Source organism: Muntiacus reevesi, chromosome 6 (assembly GCF_963930625.1).
Source record: "Muntiacus reevesi chromosome 6, mMunRee1.1, whole genome shotgun sequence".
NCBI classification, from domain to species: Eukaryota; Metazoa; Chordata; class Mammalia; order Artiodactyla; family Cervidae; genus Muntiacus; species Muntiacus reevesi.
Window position 1 is genome coordinate 104,742,359 of NC_089254.1, and position 20,261 is coordinate 104,762,619.

A 20,261-nucleotide genomic window follows, 5' to 3' on the forward strand; every position below is an offset into this window, starting at 1 on the left:
TCTTAGTATGTTCTGCTTCTGTTAGGTCCATACAGTTTCTGTCCTTTATTGTGTCCATCTTTTCATGAAACATTCCCTTGGTATTTCTAATTTTCTTGAAGATATCTCTAGTCTTTCCCATTCTATTGTTTAACTCACATTGTATATATGCATTAATATATGATATTCGTTTTTCTCTTTCTGACATTTCGTTCTGTACAACAGTCTCTAGCTCCTTAATATTCATATTTTTAAATGGCTTATTTTTCCATCAAATTCAAATGACTTTATTTGTCATTTAAAGTCAGTCATTTTGTTTATAATAGCCAGGACATGGAAGCAACCTAGATGCCCATCAGCAGATGAATGGATAAGGAAGCTGTGGTACATATACACCATGGAATATTACTCAGCCGTTAAAAAGAATTCATTTGAATCAGTTCTAATGAGATGGATGAAACTGGAGCCCATTATACAGAGTGAAGTAAGCCAGAAAGATAAAGAACATTACAGTATACTAACACATATATACGGAATTTAGATAGATGGTAGCGATAACCCTATATGCAAAACAGAAAAAGAGACACAGAAGTACAGAACAGACTTTTGAACTCTGGGGGAGAACGTGAGGGTGGGATGTTTTGAAAGAACAGCATGTATATTATCTATGGTGAAACGGACCACCAGCCCAGGTGGGATGCATGAGTCAAGTGCTCGGGCCTGGTGCACTGGGAGGACCCTGAGGAGTCGGGTGGAGAGGGAGGTGGGAGGGGGGATCGGGATAGGGAATACGTGTAACTATATGGCTGATTCATGTCAATGTATGACAAAACCCACTGAAATGTTGTGAAGTGATTGGCCTTCAACTAATAAAATAATATTTAAAAAAAAATAAATAAAGTCAGTCATTTTGCCTTATTCATTAAATTGGGTAAAGTATACTAAAGTTTTCATAGTAAAGCATTTTAAAGCTGTAAAGTAGCATAAAATATAATTATCTTTTTATTATTTTAATTACCAGGGCAACTTTACTCAATGACTGACATTTTCAAAAAGATTTACACTTTCTAATCAGAGCCAGATATGACTTTTGGTTAAAGTTTTGTTTACCTAAAAGCAGTAGCAGAAATTCGTCATTCCATTTTTCTTTTCTTAACATATACACACACACACACACACACAGATAAATTTTAAAAAATCTATTCTTCCTTCAAAAGACTTTTCAACATTGAAATACACTCCTTTCACTTTTCTCTAAGCTGTCCTTCAACAATAAAAACAAAATGCCTCTTTTTCCAAGATGGGATTGGTATAAACAATTTAGCATAATTTAAGAGCAGGGCCTCTGGGGAAGTCAGCCCAGTTGTTAGGACTTGATGCTCTCACTGCAGGAACCTGGGTTTGAGCCCTGGTCTGGGAGGAAGATTCTGCAAGCTGCACAACATGGCCAAAAATAAAATGAGAAGAAGAGCAGGGACTTTGCAAGCAGAACTCCTGTGTTCCAATTGTAGCTCTGACTTTTTCTAGATGAACAAACTTGGACAAGTTAACTAGTCCTGCTGTACAGATAACAGAGACAGAACATTGAGGACAAGGCCTAAGAGAATAACTCTCTCTAGAGTCCAGGAGAAGAAAAAGAACTGTGCAAGGCCCAGGAAAGGAGTGGTCAGAGGGGGAGCAGCAGGAAGACAAATGTAAGGGTGCAGAAACTAAGAGAAGAATGAGCTTCCATGAGGGCATGGCCAACAGTGACCAAGTCTCCCTAAATCAGAGAACACAAGGACTTAGTAAAAGTCAGTGCAGACATCCTTTACATTCTTGAAAATGAAATAGAAATGATAACTTTCAGTCTTTCTGGTGTTAAAGTTTAAGTGGTGAAGAAGCAGAAATTCTCTTAAAGTTGGGACTAGAGAGCAACATGTATATTTTCTTTTATTTTTCTTTCCCATTACCCAAAATAGTGGAGACAGATTAGATAATACATATTATCAGACATAGAAGATGGAACCAATGGAAAAAAGAGAGAAGGAAAACCAAGAAAACAGTCATCTTAGATTGCCTGAGGATTCTTGGAATAGCAGGAAAGAAGGGTTCTCTCCCTGGCAAACTCCTGTCGTCCTTTGAGACTCAGTTTAAAGTGGCTTCACAGATGAAACCTTCTGACCATACTAAACCAAGTCATCCAATCCCTTAACTAAACGTCTGAAGTGAAGTGAAAGTCGCTCAATCTTGTCTGACTCTATGTGATCCCATGGACTATATATACAGTTCAAGGAATTCTGGAGTGGGTAGCCTTTCCCTTCTCCAGGGGATCTTCCCAACCCAGGAATTGAACCCAGATCTCCTGCATTGCAGGTGGATTCTTTACCAGTTGAGCCCCAAGGGAAGCCCAAACTGTCTGAGCATTTTGTTTATATCTTTTTTATAACAGAAAATTTTATAATATTTTATCTTTCCACATGTCAACCCCAAATATTAGATAACAGATTGTTCAGAGCCAGGAACTAAGATTCATTCATTTTTTACAATTTGTAGTATGACATAGCATTAGAACTAGTGCTATATTAATAGCTTTTAATAAATAAATTGATTAATTAGCAATAAGAAAGGAAAAAGGGCCTGATTGGGGCAGAGTTATATTGAAGGAGGGGAATATAGGCACTAGCACATCTTGAGTCACTGTTTTTGGTCTCAAAAATGAGAGTGAAAAGATTAAAATGGAACTAGAGTATTAAATGGATGGAGCAAGAAACCATGTAGGCAACCTCTATGGGATCTAAGTAACTCCTTAATATGGTTGACGGCTCAGAAGGTAAAGAATCTGCCTGCAGTGTGGGAGATCTGGGCTCGGTTCCTGACATTTTTGCCTGGAGAATTCCATGGGCAGAGGAGCCTGGCAGGCCACAGCCCATGGGGTCACAAAGAGCTGGACACGACCGAGTGATTTTCACTTTCACTTTTGAGCTCCACTGTAGAGACCTATTAAAAGGAGGAAGCGTGAGTCTGTCATGTGCCTGCTTGGTTTTATAGTTTTCCTTCCCTCCTTACAGTCTTCTATAACCTAAAGGCAATAATGAAGAAAATACAAGGACAGCTTGTCCAGACTGAGTGTTTAAAAAAGGACAGTGTGACGTTCTGTGAAGTTAAAGTCAAAGAGTAACAAAAACGAATATTGACATAACCAATATGTCAATGTTGTGATGACACAGAGGCCGAGTTGCAGAAAGTCCTGTAGCTGATGTTGCAAAGGTGTAGATGGACAGTAGTGCCTTGGAGCCAGTGCAAAGAACGGAGAGATTTGGGAAGGCTCAAACACGGGCAGAAATAGGTAGGTAGAGTAGACTTTATTCTGATTTCCAAAACTTTTTTGAAGGACTTGTCAGGTGAGAAAACTATAAACTTTTGTTTTATTAACAGGAAGTAAAAACTTGATCTTCTGTTTTGTTTTTTTTCCTTCTAAATTACCCCTTTCCCTTGGGACTTGGACAGGTGAAAGAACCCATTAGAGTATGATAATGAACAACATCCCATACAGAAATTACATTCATGGAAAGATCATGACATAATATTAGCATGCAGGCTATCTGTTTTTAAACCCGTAATCTCTCTACCCACTGCTATTTGCTGTGTGTCAATTATGAGACAATAATAGTTCCTTAGGGAAATAATGTAGTTTACTCAGGGCATTCATTCAAGCTTAAAAAAAAAATCCAAAGAGACAGAGAAAATATCAGGTTAATATTCAAGTGTTAATGAGGACTTAGGTATTGTGAAGCTTACATTGTACTAATTAAAAATAATTACAAGGTCCAGGAATTAGGGAGCTTTCACAGGGAAAGTTCTCAGGGCCACTGCGCCTCTCTGGATTTCCAGTCTGGCTGTGTACAAAACTCAGTCCTGGGAAGACAAGTTTCTCCAACCAAACCCGCTAGAGTCTAATTGAGATCAGAAAGTCAGTGTCATTGTTTCCAATGAGAAATGTCTTTTTCCAAAGGAGACACTTATTTTTGAAAGACAGATTAAGATCACAGGTGGTACAGTGATTAAAAAGGATCAGAATAAGGGCTCCAGACAGCGTTCTGTTCTGAGTACCACCAACCCAAATATGACCCAGGCCCCTGTCAAGGGCTTACAACTCCCATTTTGTTTGTTTCTGCTATATCCATGTTTTCCATTAAAATACTTGTTTTTAAATTCAAGAGTAAAGAGTTCAGTAAACCACCCTCCCTCTTCAGCACTTCTGACACCTAGTTCCTATTGTTGTTGTTTTTGTTCAGTTGCTAAGTCTTATCTGATCTTTGCAACTCCATGGACTGCAGCATTCCAGGCTCCTCTGTTCTCCACTATCCCTGGAGTTTGCTCAAACTCATGTCCATTGAGTCTGTGATGCCATCCAACCATCTCATCCTCTGTCATTCCCTTCTCTTCCTGCCTTCAATATTTCCCAGCATCAGGGTCTTTTCCAATGAGGCGGCTGTTTGCATCAGGTAGCCGAAGTATTGGAGCTTCAGCATCAGTTCTTCCTATGAATAGTCACAGCTGATTTCCTTTAGGATTGACTGTTTGATCTCCTTGCAGTCCAAGGGACTCTCAAGAGTCTTCTCCAGCACCATAGTTTGAAAGCATCAGTTCTTCACCGTTCAGCCTTCTTTATGGTCCAACTCTCACATCCATATAGCAAGCTTGTAATAAGTTCTGGGTCACCTCCAATATCAGAGAGGAAGAAAGTGAGGCTATTCATAAACTATCAATACTCAAAATGTCATGTTATAGCATTTATTAGTAAATGAACCATAAAGTTATTTTATGCTTCTTTTCAGTTTTATATCAAATCATTAGAAGTGAACTTTTCCCTTTCTGTGCAATTAGGAAAAGACTACTTATGATGTTCCAAAGGTGACCTTTAAGTATGTGTTCATTTTTGACTTGTGATTAACTTTCTACCATGGTTCATCCTTGGCCACTTCAAGCAATCAGTATGCTCTAGAAGGTAATAACAAAAGGGATGCATCCCACAAGCTTAATTGCTTCTCTCAAAACATGAGACTTCTATGTCTTAAGGGCTTGGAGAACCTTTCTCAGCTCATCAGCATCGCAGAGATTAGAGAGCTGTTGCTTTGTACTATTCAGAGCACCGGCCTAACTTTGCACAGAGTGGTCCAAAAGCAACTATTTTCCCAGGTGGATATTCTTTATTAAAATGGTGATTTGGGAACATGGTGGAGAGTCCTCCCCATCATCTATAAGAACATTGGAAGAGCTCAGAAGTGGGAGTGGAGATACTAGTTCAGTCAGTTGGCGACTGTATGTCTGTGTAAGATACCTAGAGATACTATAACAAAGTAACAAGCAGAATGACTGTAAGGGAAATGGATTGCCTCACAGTTTTGAGGCTATAAATCTGCAGCCAAGTGGTCTTCTTGATTGTTCTTTCTACAGGCTGTGAGGGAGAATCTATTACATATTTCTCTTGTAGTTCCTGGGAGCCTCAGGCACCCCTTGATTATGGTTAGTGTTATCGCTGTGTCTTTTTAAAAATTTATGTATTTATTTGACTGGTTTGGGTCTTATTTGTTGTATGTGGGATCTTTAGTTGCAACGTGAGGTATATAGCTCCCTTACCAAGGATTGAACCTGGACAACCTGCATTGGGAGTGTGGAGTCTTAGCCACTGGACAACCAGGGAAGTCCCTATCCCTGTGTCTTCATATTGCCTTCCTGTTATAGGTATCTGTCTATGTGTCCCAATTTCCCCTTTATATGAGGTCAGCCCCCTTAGATTAGGGGCCACCCTAATGAGATCATCTTAACTTCAGTTCAGTTCAATTCAGTCGCATCTGATTCTTTGTGACCCCATGGACTGCAGCACACCAGGCTTCTCCATCCATCAGTAACTCCCAGAGCTTACTCAAACTCATCTACATTGAGTCAGTGATGCCATCCAACCATCTCAGCCTCTGTTGTCCCCTTCCCTTCCTGCCTTCAATCTTTCCCTTTCAATCTTCAAAGCATCAGGGGCTTTTCGAATGAGTCAGTTCTTCACATCAGGTGGTCAAAGTATTGGAGTTTCAGCTTCAGCATCAGTCCTTCCAATGAATATTCAGGACTGATTCCTTAACTTAATCACCTTCAAAAATCTCATTTCCAAATAAAGGTTAGAACTTCAACACCTACTGGGGGACACATTTCAACCCATAGACGTGCCCTTCTTGAATCAGTGTTTATGTAGGAAATGAAGCCATGGCACAAATCACAGACGTGTGCTTTTCTCTTTTGTTTTCCAGGGGCCTTGTGCTTCCACCATATGTGTGTGTACGATTACTTTCCCAGTCCCCTTGCAGCAGTCTCTGTGTGCGCATGCTCACTACCTCTTTGGTGTCAGACTCTTTGCAACCCCATGGACCTTGGCCCACCAGCCTCCTCTGTCTATGGGGTTTTCATGGCAAGAATACTGGAGCGGGTTGCCATGCCCTCTTTCAGAGGATCTTTCGGACCCAGGGATCAATCCTGCTTCTCCTGTGTCTCCTTCATCTCCTGCATTGCAAGTGGAGTCTTTAACACTGAGCTACTGGGAAAACCCATCATAGTCCCTTAGTTGATATTAACTTTCCTGACCTGCCCAAGGTGGTTCAGTGGTAAAGAATCTGCCTGCAGTGCAGAAGTCGCAGGAGACGTGGGTTCAATCTCTGGGTCAGGGAGATCCCCTAGAGAAAGCCATGGCAGCCCATTCCAGTGTTCTTGCCTGCAGAATCCCATGGGCAGAGGAGGCTTGTGGGCTACCGTCTATAGGGTCTCAGCAGTGGACACGTCTGAAGTGACTGAGCGTGCAACGTGTCCACACAAGTGTCAGGAGATACTTCTTAAACACAAAACTGATAATGTTACTACATCATTTTAAATTCTTTAGCCTATGCTTAGAGTAAGTACTAACTCCTTAGCATTGAGAGTCAAGACTTTTACTGCCACAAATGGAAGATAATTTTATACACTTAAGAGCTGTGAAAGCATTTTTAAAGGGAAATCTTAATAGAGTTGATAACAAAATATACATCCAAAAGGACATATTCGAGGGGATAAGGCAAAAATCAAGGAAGACAAATACGATAATGCAGATTTTAATCTTCATTTATAACTTAATCGATTTAAGTCAATAGAAAAATGCTGACAATAAATAAGTGGGCAAAAAGCGTAACTATACACTTCATAGAAGATTTTTAAATCTTTCCAATGTATATGTGAAAGTAAATTTTCAAATCAAACAATAATGAAAAGCTTTTTTTTTTTTTTTTTCCAAGTAAACTTTTTCTTTTATTTTAAATCAGTATAGCTAGTGGTGGTAAAGATGCATTAATAAATAGGCAAAGTTGTTGTTTATGTATTATAAGACTCTGAAATTGACTATCAGATTTAGAGCTTATTTCCTGGTGGCCAATAGTGAGCCGAATAATGAGTCTATAACAACCACTAGTAAAACCTGGCCATTATGTATCCTGGATTCTGATATTTACATTGACATCTCATACCTTGGAAGAAGATCTAGAAAAGAGGTAGGATAGGGACCTGGCATTCCAAAGAATGAAACACATGTTTCCCCAAATATACTTATGGAGCTAGGGAAACAGAAGTTTCTTTTTTTTTTTAATTATTTGTTACTTTTTCAGGACTACTCCAAGGATTATAAATTTTCTTTATAACCAGAAACTACACCATTAAAAATAAACACGAATCTATCTCACATATCCTAATAAAAATTCCCTCCTTTTACTTGGCAATCTCTATCAACTTGTTTTCTATTTTTTTACCTCTCATAGTTTAAACTCCTACAATAATGTGGTCACCCCCCAACCCCTTTCCACCAAATAATCTCTTTTCTTATAATCTGATTTCTACAGATGCTACCACTAAGAAATATTAAGAGTCACCCAAATCTGCTCATTAAATGTATTAGCATTTCCCTGACCTGATTCCCATTCCCATTTTCTACAACAATTCATGCTACTGAGACTTATCCTTTTCCTTCTTTGTACCCTATCTTTACCCTAAACATTCCTTAAGTCATGCTTTGTTCTTAGTGCTTTAGACCTGTTTCGTATCTTTGCTCTTAAACTCTCTGCTTTTCTCTCTACCGTTGTGTTGACATTTTTCGTTAATCAACAACACTGGGAGTACATTAGGTACTTAATAAAATTTTTTCTTTATATAGAGCAATCACAGTATTTTTATATAGTTGTGATAGACAGGATAATCATCTCTCCACCAAACGCGTCTATATCCTAAACTGTGCAACCTATGAATATATTACTTTATATGGCAAAGAGACTATGATTAAGTGAAGACCTTCTCGTGAAGAAAGTGCCCCAGATTATCTGGGTGGGCCTGATGTAACCAGAGTTCTTTAAAATAGAGAGAGGTGATGGTCAAGCAGAGAATCAGAGTGGAGCATGAGAAAGACCCCACTAACCACAGCTGACTTTGCAGATGAAGAAATAGGAAAATGAACCAAGAAATGCAGGCAGACTCTGGAAGCTGGGAAAAGCAAGAAAATGGATCCTCTTTTAGAAGGAACACAGCCTTATTTAGCTCGGCGAAACCTACTTTGAACATCTGACCCCCAGAATTATAAGATAATAGATTTGTTTCAGCCCACTGAGCATTTGGTTATTGTTGCAGTGGCCCAGTGAAACTGATACACTAGTGGTTTGTCATTTGCATGACAGCTAATATGAGTCACACAGACAATATTCAATATTTAATGAAAATGAATAAGTACTTAGGATTTGTCACTTTCTGGATTTTTATAAGCTATGAAATTCAATATGATGTGTTCAACGGTCATATTTCTGAACACCTGAGATTTATTTAAGAATATGTACAATAGTATGAGAACTTTTGTTTGGGAGTAGGATTTGAAACAGAAAAATTACTCATCCAGTAAATCAATGAACTTGATGAGTCTATTTGTTTTGCCTTCAGTCCAATTGCCTTTCTGTTCTCCTGCAGCCTACTAGAAAAGCTCAGTCATTGACCACAGCTCAGACCCTCTCTTTCGTCAGTGGTTGCTGACTTAGCCCCTTCTGTGCTGTCATCTCCCTGGGGCTTGGTATGTACAAAATGTGCAACCCAGATAGGAGTCCACTGGGTACAGAGGTAACTGGCTGAGGCATGCTAAATACTTCTCTGCATTAAAATATCCATGCACTCAATGCCTTTTAGTTTATAAAGTGTGTGATTTCACTTGATACTTATGCTAACTTGGTGGAGGAGGTACTACTGCCTTCACTTTATGGTTGAGAAAATGAAAAGTTAAGGGGAGTGTCTAGGTAGTAAAAGACAGAAAGGAGATTTGAACAGAAATCTCTTAATTTCTAAGTGAGGAACAGAATGAATGTAATTTTACTATATACATCTGTTCTTGCCATTTTGTCTCAGTGTTACTATTCCATGTATGTATTTTGCAAATGTATTTTTAATGATAATATAACTTATGCACATTACAGTGTGGAAAACACTGAAAAGTATGAAGTTTTAAATCATCCATAATCTTACTATTTAAAGACAACCACTGGTACTGTTTGAGTAATACTCAACGGTAACAAAAGTAACAACAGTATTTTGGAAACAGAAACATTTCTTTCCAAATATTTTTCTGCACATCCATCCAAGTATATTTCTTTTGACATGTATTTTTATTTAGAGTTTATTTAGAGTTCTATTTTTATTATCCTGAGTGAAGTGAGATGGCAGTCTAGCCTTATGTTATTTAAGATTGTACTGTATTGCCTTGCAGTGACCTGTTTTTCCTATTTATATTAAAATATAAATAAAGAATTAGTCCACCCTTCTTGAGTTAATTTTTACTTTTTCAAGATTAGAGCCATGCTTTTCAAAATGCAGTCAGGACCAGCAGTATGAGCATCACTTGGGAGCTTGTTAGAACTGCAAATTCTCTACTGAGTCAGACTCTTTGGGGTGAGGCCCAGGAATCCCTGTCTTAACAAGCTCTCCAGGTGATTTTTCACACATGATAAAGTTTGGACTAAAGTTTTGCTTTTCTATTTGTGTTGATGAGGCAAAAGCAGCCAGTAAACCTGTTTTAGGTTAGAGACAAGCGGAATAATTGTCACACCTTGAAGGAAAATGAAGAGCTTCTTGGTTATCCAAACTTCCCTCATCCACATGCTTTCACCTGGGTGCTCAAAATGCTTGTACGCTTACACAGAAATGTTAGCATTTCCCTCTAGTTACTATCATCCAAGTGTGCTTTCATATGGATAGACTTCTTCTGGCAAGCCAACTAATCATTTATCAAAATCAGAACAGGATGAAGGGTAGGTACATTTTAAGTTTCATTCCAATAGTCTTTCTTAAACACCTACCAGGTTATTAATAGCTTAATATAGAGTAAAAAGGAAAAGCACGTTTTTCTAGACCCTGTCCTCATGACAGTTCACAATCTTATTAGGAAGTAAAATTTTTACACATGTTTTAATTAACAGCAGTCAATCAAGTCTTACATTGACTATAATTTGTGAGATGAGCCCTGGACTGTACAGAAAGCAGGATGTATTGATTAGAGTATGTCTCCTTAAGAAAGGAAAAAGGTTAATGGTGCCTAAATAATAACTATTGTATTAACAATAAATACTCCACCTATTAATTAATATAGGGGCTTCCCTGATGGCTCAGTGGTAAAGAATCAGCCTGTCAATGCAGTAGATGTGAATTCAATCCCTGGGTCGGGAAGATCCCCGGTGAATGTAATGGCAACCCTCTTCCTGGAAAATCCCACGGGCAGAGGAGCGTGGCAGGCTACAGCCTGTGGGGTCGCAGAGAGTTGGACACAACTGAGCACATATAACCATTAATTAACATACCTATGCTACCTATTTCCTAGACAGGGCTACATGAGATTAAATGTCTTTGCCAAGGTTTTATAATTAGTGCTTGGTGGAGTCAGAATTTAAACTTAGATGTGTTTGACTGGAGCCCTGTTTCTTAACACTTGTTCCTTCATAGTTAACTCTGATGGGGAAGTTTTACAGATTGAGAAAAAGGCCTGTGGAAAACCACAGGCAATCCCAGAAAGGGTAAACATAGGTTAAATAAGTTCCTTTGTCAGATTCGCCTGAGCAGAGAGCAAGGTTGATGTCAGCAAGTTGCTGAAACCTAATGAGATCTGTAAGGATTTCGGAAGGTTTTGCATGCTTAGATGGCGATCTGGGACACACTGTCAGATGCTGAAGAACTATTACACATTTAACTTAAAGTAATGTTTTAGCACTAGACCATCAATGGATCAAAAAAGCATAATTGGGTGGGGAGTGAAGAGATATTTGGGTAGAACAATCACTTAATAAGATGATTGTTATAGACCAGATATCAGATGATAAGGAAAATGACAGGGGGAAGCTGGAAGACAAAGCTGACAGTTTCTAATGGTAGATTGGCTGAACAGACTAATTGGAAAACCTAAGAATTTAAACCTTATGTTCTAGGTGATTTTGAACTGTACATAATAATTATAATAATCTGAAGGAAGATTGTCAAAAGTTAATAAGGCAGTTGGTTTCAGAGATTGTGAATATAAGGTATTCTTTCTTTCTTTCTGACTAGGTCCACCTCCTGATCTTAAAAACGTGTGCTCAGTTCCGTCTGCTCTATCCTGTCTTATTTGTTTGATCCTTTCTTATGATAGCTCTGGCCATCTCACCACAGCCCTTCTGGAAGTATTGAGTTCCCAGGTGGCTCAGCGGGAAAGAATCCATTTGCCAATGCAGATCAGGTTAATCCCTGGGTGGGGAGATCCCCTGGAGGAGGAAATAGCAGCCCACTCCAGTATTCTTGGCTGGAAAATTCCATGGGCGGAGGAGCCTGGTCGGCTCCAGTCCATGGCATCACAAAGAATCAGACATGACTGAGCATGCACGCAAATGGCAAGTATAGCCTATCTGTTCTCATTACCTTCTGAATTACTTCCCTAAGATCTATTGTGGTTTGCTACAAGGAAACTTCTTTCTAAAACCTATCTCAAAGTATATCATCCTTCTGCTGAAAGTTTAAAGAATATTTCTTTACTGTCTTTTATTGCCTTACTTTACTTGTTATAGCATTCAGAATTAGAGCAACCATAGTTTATTATCTAAATTTGATAATTGGGAGGTGGAAAGTGGCATATTAATAATTGCATGCTCAGTCGCTCAGTCGTATCTGACTTTTTACGACCTCTCGGGCATAGCCCACCAGGCTCCTCTGTCCGTGTAATTTTTCATGCAAGAATACTGGAGTGGGTTGCCATTTCCTTCTCCAGTGAATCTTCCAGACCAGGGATCAAACTCTCATCTCCTGCATTGGCCGGTGTGTGTGGCCGTGCTTAACACTTTAGACACATTTTCTTCCAGTTGCACTTTGTGAATGAGCAATGGCTGAGAACTGAGTGAACAGCCCTTGCTCCAAATGTCCCAGAACTGTGCTGTTCACAGATGTACTTGTTTTGCCTAATCTACTGCTCAACACATCATGTGGGCTCAGTGATTATTTGCAGAAGGAACAAAGCAAGTGGAAAGCAAGCCCTGAGTAAATCAAAGCATTTCAGAACTGTTGTAGTGTGCTGTGTTTGCTGAAATGAAATAGAATTTAAGGTCTAGCATCTTTGGGAAGAAGAAACATGGAGAGCCAGAGGGAGGCACTGAGAACCTGGGAGAGGGAAGTAGAAAGAGGCAGTCCCAGAGTCAGACCTCCTGCTTCATAACTTAGGAAAGGGCAGATGCTGGGAGTGTTGAATTCAAGGGCACTTTTCCAAAAGACTCCACTTATCAATATATAGATCTTTACCAATAGTAATGATCTTGAGTGACCTCAGCCTGCAACGGCTCAGAGGGGGGCTTGGGTTCCCAACCAGAGATTGAAGCCAGGTCGTGATGGTGAGAGCACCAGATCCTAGCCACTAGAAGAGTGGTCAGTGTCAAGGGCCCTGGCCCTTTGGCTTTGCAGAAAAGAATTTCCACAAAGACAGAAAACAGTGAAGCCAGTAAAATATTTATTAAGAGAAAAAGAGTATAGTATGTGTGGATAGATACTCAGGCAGACTCAGAAGGAGAATCCTTGAAAGTTTGAGTCACTTATATGGGACATTTCTTCCAGGTTTCCTTTGGCCAATCATTTTTATTTGCCTGGTCCACAGTCCATATTTGCTATATCTCAGAACCCTTCCATGTGCGTGCATGCATCTCTTAGCCGAGATGGCAAAGGCATATGGGTTGAGCACCCCTTGACTTTACTCCCCTTTTGACCTCTAAGGAGCTTTTCTGCACACATGTGGACAGGGAAGTCTCCTGACTTCAGGTATGAGAAATATGTGGTCTGGGCAGGACCCAACATCCTTGTTTATTGCCCTGCTATTCTTGTCTTGGAATTTCGTCCATAGTGGATGAATGTTCAATGCTTTACCCTGTCTTGGGGTGGGGGGACCATCTACCTCCTGACTCAGTAGGTCTTAGTTAAATTCTGTCAAATCCCTCATAAAGTCAGTGTAGTTCAGTTTAGTTGCTCAGTTGTGTCCGACTCTGCGATCCCATGGACTGCAGCACACCAGGCCTCCCTGTCCAGCAGCAACTCCCAGAGTTTACCCAAACTGAACTCCATTGAGTCGGTGATGCCACCCAACAATCCCATCTTCTATTGTCCCATTCTCCTGCCCTCAATCTTTCCCAGCATCAGGTCTTTTCAAATGAGTCAGCTCTTTGCATCAGGTGGCCAAAGTTTTGGAGTTTCAGCTTCAACATCAGTCCTTCCAATGAACACTCAGGACTGATCTCCTTTAGGATGGACTGGTTGGATCTCCTTGCAGTCCAACAGAGTGTCAAGAGTCTTCTCCAACACCATAGTTCAAAAGCATCAATTTGGCACTCAGCTTTCTTTATAGTCCAACTCTCACATCCATACATGACTACTGGAAAAACCATAGCCTTGACCAGATGGACCTTTGTTGGCAAAGTAATGTCTCTGCTTTTTAATATGCTGTCTAGATTGGTCATAACTTTCCTGCCAAGGATTAAGCATCTTTTAATTTCATGGCTGCAGTCACCATCTGCAGTGATTTTGGAGCCCCCCAAAATAAAGTCAGCCACTGTTTCCACCGTTTCCCCATCTATTTGCCATGAAGTGATGGGGCCGATTGTTATGATCTTAGTTTTCTGAACGTTGAGCTTTAAGCCAACTGTATCACTCTCCTCTTTTACTTTCATCAAAAGGCTCTTTAGGTCTTCTTCACTTTCTGCCATAAAGGTGGTGTAATCTGCAAATCTGAGGTTATTGATATTTCTCCTGGCAATCTTGATTCCAGCTTGTGCTTCCTCCAGCCCAGCGTTTCTCATGATGTACTCTGCATATAAATTAAGTAAGTAGGGTGACAATATACAGCCTTGATGTACTCCTTTCACTATTTGGAACCAGTCTATTATTCCATGTCCAGTTCTAACTGTTGCTTCCTGACCTGCATACAGATTTCTCAAGAGGCAGGTCAGGTGGTCTGGTATTCCCATGTCTTTTAGAATTTTCCACAGATTATTGTGATCCACATAGTCAAAGGCTTTGCCATGGTCAATAAACCAGAAATAGATGAGCTATATATAAAAGTTTTCACAACATTGTTTTAGAAGTTCCAGCTATAAAGGAGGTATGTCAGTGTCCATTCAGCACTTCTGAAACCAGGTGCATTCTCTGTGAAAAAAAGAAAATGTGCTAGGAGCAAGGGAACAAAAAGGAACATGATGAAAATCTACAACCTAATTACATAAATGTCATTTTTTTTTTTTTTTTTATAAAAACTAGATTTGAGGTAATTAAAGTACTTGTAACAAAATGAAGCAGAGTCACATCTTAGGTTAACAATCACATGCTTTTTGTAGGAAATGTATGCTAAATATGCAGAAGTGTGTTTGTCTGTGTTTCTGTCTCTCTGTGTGTGTGGCGGGGGTCAGATTTTCTCTGATCCCTTAGCTGATAGACCAACAGTGCAACAGTATTTATGGTCTTTCAGTTAAGTCCCTTATAGCAAAGATATGATATCTATAAATAAGTATAAACTAAATATTTTTCAATGCTCATGAGTACCTGTTTTAAGCAAACATTACATGTATTCAACAATTTATTAAATTGTTTTAGACCTTTCCCCAACTATAAAGTCATAGCAGTAACTTACTGTCCTTGTTAGGTCAGAAAGAATGCTTCTGGACTAAACAAATTATGAGTTTACGTGTAGAGAAAAGAGGGCTCGTTCCAACTTGAGGATACGCTTCTCATCACTGGTTCGGTAGCATTTGATCTGTAACTGGGGCCTGGGTCTGGGGAGGCCCTTTTCTGAGTGCTGAGCTCATGAACATCTTTCTTTCCAGCCATCTATGAGCCTTCCTGTGAAGCATACAAACACCTGGGCCAGACCTCAAATTACTACTGGATAGATCCTGATGGCAGCGGACCGCTGGGGCCTCTGAAAGTTTACTGCAACATGACAGGTAACGATGCCCTATTTATGTTTCATGAAGATTGCTTTTCTATATGCTGAGAATAAACAGCACCACTGATGTTTGTTTCTCCTGTGCTGTGTTCTTGTCAATACATGAATGAAGCTAAAGACTGCTGGATTTGTTAGGCTAAACGGTGAAGTGTAGTTTGACACTGAGTTTTTTTTAAGTCCACCTTCTGATTTGAACAGTTAATAATTAGTGTTAAAAAAAATCAGCAAGTAGAGGAAAAAGTATAGAGTGAAATTGATAGGTTGAAGAGCTGGCCCATGAAGAAGCCGCCACAAGAACCTCGACTGGGGAAGTTTAGTGTCGCCTCTCAAACCACTCACACTGTACACGGGAGAGGAAGCGCAGAGGCCACTCCAGACCCTGCTCTATAGCAGAGTGATTCAGTTATACACATATGTATCCTTTTCATATTCGGTGATGCCGACTCAATGGACATGGACTCGAGTAAACTCCGGGAGTTGCTGATGGACAGGGAAGCCTGGCGTGCTGCAGTCCATGGGGTCGCAAAGAGTCGGACACGACTGAGCGACTGAACTGAACTGAACACCGTGGGACCTTGTTTGCCCTTTCTTTAAGTTCCAACTTGCCTCTGCTAATCCCAGACTCCCAGTTCCTCCCACCCCTGGCCTCCTCCCACTCGGGAACCACAGGCCTGCGCTCCATGTCTGTGAGTCGTTTCTGTTTTGTAGATAAGTTCTTCTGTGCCATATTTTAGATTCTACATGCAAGCGATATATGGCGTTTCTCTTTCTGACTTATTTCACTTAGTGGGATCATCGTTAGGTCTGTCCATGTTGCTGCAAATGGCATCCTTTTGTTCTTCTGTGGCTGAGTCATATACTATTCTGTATGTGGACTTTATCTTCTTTATCCATTCATCTGTCAGTGGACATTCAGCTCGCTTCCATGTCTTGGCTATTGCAAATAGTGCTTCTATGAACATAGGGATGCCTCTATCTTTTTGAATTATGGTTTTGTCCAGATATATGCCCAGGAATTGGATTGCTGGATCTTACGGCAGCTCTATTTTTAGCTTTTTGAAGAACTTCTATATTGTTTCCCATAGTGGCTGCACTATTTTACATCCATCCCCACCAACAATATAGAAGGTTTTCCTTTTCTCCACACCCTCTCCAGCATTTGTTATTTGTAGGTTTTATAAGTGATGGCTATTTTGACCAATGTGAGGTGTCCTCTGTATTATTTCTTAAACTATATATAAAATCTACATTATCTAAAAGATAAAATGCAATTAAAATATGTAATGGACACAGAAACAAGAAAAAAATGTGAATTTCTTCATAGACTCTGTGAAAAGGAAAAAGAATATTTAAATGTACCTCTAGGATCCTTTTTCTAGGTTTTTCCATTCATATATTTACTATTTTGTCAAAAATTGTGTCGTGTGAGAATAAATTGATATCATAAATGCCTTCATGGTGTTCACAACTTATAATAAAAACAAGCACTAAAAAAAGTAAACAAATATAAGTAATTTTTCTGCAGAGAAAAGTAATGGAATTGTGAAGAATGATTTATTTTGGATAAAGCATTTAAAAAAAGAAAAACCTCCCTAGGAAGCAACATTTTAGCCAAAATGTAGCATATGGATGAAGACAAGGCACTCAAAAAGATGAGGAAGGAAGAGAAGCCCTGAAAATTTACACTCCAAGGCATGAAAAAAGTCATTTTCTTCTAAGGAACGAAAACCCAAGTGTCTGAAGCATAATAAGACTGTAGGGTCCCAAAATGAAATGGAGGAAACAGGCAGGGGCAAAGCAGACCAGGAAGTAAGGATGGTGGTACTGGGAGGAAGAAAAGATTTTTATTTTTTCAATTATATTTCAATGTAGCAGGTGGGAAGCTATGGAAAGGTTTTAACCAGGGGAATGAGTGGGTCTCAATTAAAACTACTGAGGCAGGAGGTAGATGGGCCCCCCAGGGTAAAGCAATTGGAGATTCATTTTCTGTTGACAGAAACTCCAAAACAAGAACAGCAGGACGTTTGAAGGAGGAGGACGGGCCTGCTTAGACCACATCTCTCTCACTTCCGAAGTCAGGAGCCCTCCCCAACCACACATGCACAGAAAAGGCTCCTTGCAGGCCAGAGGGGAATGATGTCAAGGGATGTTCTACCCAGATGCCTCTTCGGTAGATTCCGTCTTGGCTAACAGATAGGTGTGAACACATGGGAGGATCCTGAGATACACAAAATATGGACTGCAAACCAGGCAAATTAAAATGACTGGCCAAAGGAAAACCAGAAGAAATGACCCATACAAGTGATTCAAACTGTCATGAGGGTGTGACTCAGTGACTCTCTGACTGGGAACCCATGCCTGGCTCCAAGCTATTGCAAGTCAAGGCCACCCAAGACCAATACCAAGATCAGTACCACTTTGAGTACCACGAATGACAGGCTGAAAGCACTGCACCCAATTCTGAAGCTATAGCAAATGTCCAGGGAAGAAAAGATGCTTCTTTGGAATTGGGTGGTGATAGATTAAGTGATGAATAAGTGATGCATTTCAGATGTACTTTGAAGGTAGTATTGTCAGCAAAGACCCCGATGCTGGGAAAGATTGAAGGCAAAAGAAGAGGGAGGAAGAGGATGAGATGGTTAGATAGCATTATTGACTGAATGGACACAATTTTGAGCAAACTCTGGGAAATAGTGAAGGATTTGTGAAGGATGGGAGAAGGATGGTTAAAGAGAGTTGTCAAGAATAACTCCTGAATATATGGATTAAGTAACTCAGTGAATTACAGTGCCATTTTGGAGACATGCAAAATAAAGGAAAGAACAGATTTAGAAGAATTTGAAGAATTCAGTTTTGACCTATTTAAATATGAAGTGCTCTATGCCATCTCAGTTGAGGTGCAAATTTTGCAGTTGAATAAGCCCTGAAAAGATGTTTGGGTTAGAGATAAAAATGTGTTAATTGTTAGCATATGAATATATGAGAAAAGATAATATTACTTAGAGGATTGCAAACTGGGGAAAGGCATCCCAGGAATGTAGTCGTAGGAACTCAATAGATAGATTTCTAGTGATGAAATATTCTTTGTGTAAAAATGTAATAAGTAGAGGAGAAGTGTCTTAAGAGAATTCTGGGGACAAATGGGTCATCCATGTGGATGTTGAATTGACTGTTTGGATCCTATAGACTTTATAAAGAAGATTGGGAGGATGGAGAGAGACTTTGAATCAGTGAAAATATATATAATGAATGAGAAAGGCCCCTTGGTCCTTCTAGGTTAGACTCCTCCCATCCTCCATGAACCCTACCTCTTGTTTGTGAAAAAGCTTTGTCTCCTATGCCTTCCTTTAGTTCCAAAGAGAAAATTTAATCAGAGAAATGAAAAATGCAGAAACAAAAGAAAATAATCAATGAAGACAAAATAAGAATAGTTTTAGTTCAGTTCTCAGTCATATTTGATTCTTTGCAACCCCATGGACTGCAGCATGCCAGGCCTACCTGTCCATCACCAACTCTCAGAGTTAATTCACACTCATGTCCATCGAGTCGGTGATGCCATTCAACCATCTCATCCTTTGTTGTCCCCTTCTCCTCCCACCTTCAATCTTTCTCAGTATCAGTGTCTTTTCAAATGAGTCAGTTCTTTGCATCAGGTGGCCAAAGTATTGGAGTTTCAGCTTCAGCATCAGTCCTTCCAATGAATATTCAGGACTGATTTCCTTTAGGATGGACTGGATGGATCTCCTTGCAGTCCAAGGAACTCTCAAGAGTCTTCTCCAACACCACAGTTCAAAATCATCAATTCTTTAGCACTCAACTTTCTTTATAGTTTAGCCTTAAAATAAAGTCAAGAACATTTAGTTCTTTTTTAAGGGCTATAGATAATATCCAGAGCCACCTCCTTGAGTTATTTTGCAGATACGAAAACCTCCACCAGATGGAAAAAGTTAACTGCATGCTGACCAGCAGTATCTAGATCCCAGACAGTTTGTAAAAAAAGGTTGATAATTGAGATACCAGAAATATCACTGTGTTACCTCACCATCAACCAAACAGAGAACTGTCCAGGAGCTGGTCATGCACCCTAGGACCCACACCCTAGGACCCACATTTTACCTGAAAGCCATTGAGGAATTCAAGTTTTTTGAACATAAACTGCCCGTACTCCTTTCTTGGTGCCTTGCAATAAACGCTGTACTTTCCTTCACCACAATCCAGTCTCAGTAGACTGAGTTGATCTCTACAATGCCCTCTCTTCTTGGAAAAAAAGAAAAATTCTATTATTTATAGGAAACATGAAAGAAAAATATCAACTACTCACCTAATTTAGAGACAAAATGCTCTTGCCTCAAACAAGCTTGAGTTTACTCATTTCTTGACCACGTTTGACATAGATTGGCACTCTTCATTTCTTATCATAAAGCAGTTCTTCTACTATGCAATTCTCCTTTTGACTATCTATACTTAAGTGCTTCATCACTTGGAAATTAGGGGGTGCCCTAAATGACACATCTCAAGCGCTCAGTTGACACAGAGGAGAGAATATATTCATTGAATCTTTAGTAGAAGAATCCATCATTCTGTGCACATCAAAGCCTGGTTTCCTCTTTAAGATCTTAGGGCACGTTATAAAATGTGGTCATTGTTATCCTCACCCTCCATCTCAATTTCTATTGTCTCTCTGAAAATTTGGTGTCATAAATATAATTTTTAATAAATGTATTTTATCATATATTTATAATATTTATCTCTTTCATTTGAATACTTT

General features: G+C 39.6%; 1 protein-coding gene across 1 annotated transcript in view; it reads left to right on the forward strand.

Moving 5' to 3' along the window:
- The window catches only part of CNTNAP2 (contactin associated protein 2), a 1,529,631-nt gene that overhangs the window by 732,349 nt on the left and 777,021 nt on the right, over positions 1–20,261 (forward strand). Inside the window, exon 12 of the mRNA XM_065938525.1 lies at positions 15,372–15,491. Within this exon, the coding sequence (XP_065794597.1) occupies positions 15,372–15,491 (120 nt within the window). The remainder of the gene's footprint in view (positions 1–15,371; positions 15,492–20,261) is intronic.